Source organism: Macadamia integrifolia, unplaced genomic scaffold (genome assembly GCF_013358625.1).
Source record: "Macadamia integrifolia cultivar HAES 741 unplaced genomic scaffold, SCU_Mint_v3 scaffold_204A, whole genome shotgun sequence".
Taxonomy (NCBI): domain Eukaryota; kingdom Viridiplantae; phylum Streptophyta; class Magnoliopsida; order Proteales; family Proteaceae; genus Macadamia; species Macadamia integrifolia.
The window spans coordinates 184,635-187,928 of record NW_024870641.1 but is presented as its reverse complement, the minus strand read 5'-3'; the positions used below and the strand labels follow the sequence as shown (position 1 = coordinate 187,928).

Sequence of the window (3,294 nt, the reverse complement as noted above, 5' to 3'; positions counted from 1 at the left end):
CTTGAAACTAACCAGATTGTGTGAAAGAAGTGTAGATAGGATAGGAGACTCGGTGTTCTATTTCAGATATTTGTAAGGGCAGGGGATCAACTCTCTCTCTCTCTCGAGAGGCATACAAGCTTATCGTCTATGGATCATCTTATTTTATTAAAACTGCATGCAGTCATAAGCATGCGTCATGGGTCTATCATTTGGGTTCTTAACGTATTTGTTCTACAGGTAGCAAAACAAAGAAAAACAGGGATGAGAAAAACAGAGGATTATTTTCCGAGAGAGAGACTCCGTCGTCAAGTCTGTCAGCAGCCTGGACGCGGCGGTTGATCATTGTTCGGATCAATTTGGGTGGGTGTCTGTTCCACCAGCTATGGTTTTTTATTAAAAAATTAAGGTAGCGTCGGTGGGATGTAAGGAGATAGTCAAAAATTCTAATTGATTTCGCATTTGTATCTGTTTAGAAGTATTTGGATTCGAAATAAAATTATTTCAAAACTAATTATCTGATTTGAATATACATTCAATTAGGAGTGTCAATTTCAAGTCCAGCCTGATTACCCAGATTGAGTTTAATTGTTTAAAATCAAACATGTTTATTAATTGGATGTTCACGATGTGCAGGGTTGTATGAATTGATGGGCACTTGATCAAGACAACCGATTATGACCCCAATCGGACCCAACTTGTTTACCCCACCTTTTAATCTACCCAGAAGCTCAAACCCTTTACATTAATCACCAACCCCTCAGATCATTCCATCTTTATTATGCTCCTGATTCTATAATTTGTGATTCGGGTTGTTGAATTAATGTCGTTGTGATGAGATGTTTTTGTTTGATCTTTTGGTTGCCATGAATTCAACTAGTTGGGATTTCCCTGTTTGTGGATGAAGACATGAAAAAAAAAACAGAAGAAGAAGAAGAAGAAGAAGAAGAAGAAGAAGAAGAGGTGGCCAAACCATATGCCAATCCGTTTGGAAGGAAAAGAAGAAGAGGTGGGTAAGTAGGCAATACATACACAATCGCCACTTCGTTTGGAAGGGAAGGCCCGTTTGCAGCCCCGTGCCCATTTAGAGTTAAACTTTGTTCAGGCATGTTGCATTCACGGTGGAGGGCTTGAAATTGGTCAAGCTCGGTTAGGCCTGATTGAGTCCAATTGATTGACACCCGTGCATTCAATTAATAATAAAAATTAAGTAATCAATGATGTCAAGGTTCTTGAAGATTTAGTTATTTGCGAGATTCTATAGAATAAAGAAAAGAGCTAAGAGAATTGAGAGACATGGATTTAGTGCATATCAGGGTTGCTGGGAGGATAACGGAACGGCATGGAGTATGGATTATACAAAAGAATGATGTAAATGAATAGTTGAAAATCTGAATTCAATTTGCACCTATATTTGGTCGGGGAATATCCAAATCTGATCACATGTGATCTTATACTATTCTTCCCCCCCCCCCTTTTTGTTGGAACCGTATCCAATTCGCTTACGTCTCTTTTAGTCAGTTCAATAAATTTGTATTTAGTCTTTTTTTTTTACTCCGAATATTATCTGGGACATAGGAAGCCCCTAAAGTATTATTAACAAAATAGGAAAGGATACAAGGAAGGACTTAACCCGCTTTACCCCAACCCAAACAACAGAGACACTCGTATTCTCAAATCAAAACCAAACAATCCAAAAGAAAAATTAAATTCTAAAAATTGGCCACCCAACTTTATGTTCCCTAACAATCTGACTAAGGTCTTTAGAAAGAGTTTGGACACGGAGAGAAAATAGAATTTATAGCTAAAGCACACATCAAGTTCATCAACCAATCCGTCACTCTGTTACTCCCCTAGAAAGAGAAAGAGATTCTAGTTCGAAGAGAGTCACTTAGAGCCACAACTTCCAGGAACTAATATCAACAACTTCGTAGCTCACATAACCTGTTAAAAACTAAATTCACAACCAAGGTAGAATTGGAGCTAATAGAAAAATCTGAAATAAAATAGTATTTAGTCAATACCTTGGTGTGACGTTTGAGATCAAAGCTCGCAATGATTGCTATATAGAAAATTTTCCCCAATATAGGAGTGGTGAATTGAGTGTGAAAATTGTCTGCACTCGTTGCACTCGTTGCACCGGTGTAGTGAACATTGGATGGTTGGGAGCCCCTTAGGAAGCATGCCCAAATGCTCCCAGACGTCTGGTATGCACTGCATCTTACCGCTCGCCGCAGAGGACGTGGACTCGACGGTTAAGTTCCGGTTTATTAAAAAGTAGGGACATTACCATTTTTATTAATCGGTACGAATCGGCCGAATTGAAATCGAACCACCGAGGAATTGGGCGAATTTAATTCGAAATCTGTCACCCTGGGCCGTGACCTCTAAGCATACGCTGCCCGATTCGCTCTGGAAATCTTACTGTACGAATGAAAATTCAGTGAGCGGAGAGAGCTTCCCTTCAATCCTTCCTTGTCTGCTACCAATTCGTGTTCTTCTTCCTTCCATGGACGACATCACTGCGTATTACCCACCGCCGCCGCCGCCGTCAGCTCTCCACAATCCTCAGTACCCATATTATCCTCCACCGCCAGCGCCACCTCATGGGTTGGCCGTTGCAGGACCTCCACCAACCCTCCCTCATCAGGGTCACTTACCTCAGCAATACCAGCCTCAGCCTTCCTTCGCTCACTATGCTCCCGGACCTCCTCAACCTCTGCAAGATGAGGTTCGAACCCTTTTCATTGCAGGGCTTCCTGAAGACGTCAAGCCTCGCGAGATTTACAATCTCTTTCGGGAGTTCCCTGGTTATCAGTCTTCCCATCTCAGGAGCTCCAATAAAAGTTCACAGGTAAATTTACTTCTCATATTACCTTACCTCCTTGGTTCCTTTCCCCACCGACCACCCTTATCTTTCTACTTGTACCCTGACTCACTTTGGGTTCGATTTTGAGGTCAAATTTACGTCAATTTTTGCGGCAACATCGTTGTTCTGCTATTATCTAACCTTGTTGTCAAGAATCTTTCGTACTCTTGGAGGGAGACATTTTAGAAACCCTCTTCCTTGGAGTGCTAATCACAAAGCCCTATTAATGAACCTAAGGGAAAAGGAAAACGGGGATCAAATTGGGTTTTCGACATTTCTTGAATTGGATTCTCCAGAAACAAATCAGTAATATATCTATTGGGTTTCTACTATTACAAACCCATCAGAACGCAGTTGAATGAAATGCGCAAACTACTAATTAATTCGAAGATGTGATTTAGTAGTCTTGGATGCCGCTTGATCCCTTTTGCTGCAAATGCGTCCCC

The 3,294-nt window shown here is 41.1% G+C and overlaps 1 protein-coding gene across 3 annotated transcripts in view; it reads left to right on the top strand.

Annotated features, from left to right (window-relative positions):
- Positions 1–2,340: 2,340 nt before the first annotated feature.
- Positions 2,341–3,294, top strand: part of LOC122071308 (RNA-binding protein L) — a 9,780-nt gene continuing 8,826 nt past the window's right edge. For 2 of the 3 annotated variants that reach the window (XM_042635634.1, XM_042635633.1), the window contains exon 1: positions 2,341–2,833. In XM_042635634.1, coding sequence (XP_042491568.1) covers positions 2,489–2,833 — 345 coding nt within the window. In that variant the 5' untranslated portion in view covers positions 2,341–2,488. The remainder of the gene's footprint in view (positions 2,834–3,294) is intronic. The other variant, XM_042635635.1, reaches the window with a different exon arrangement.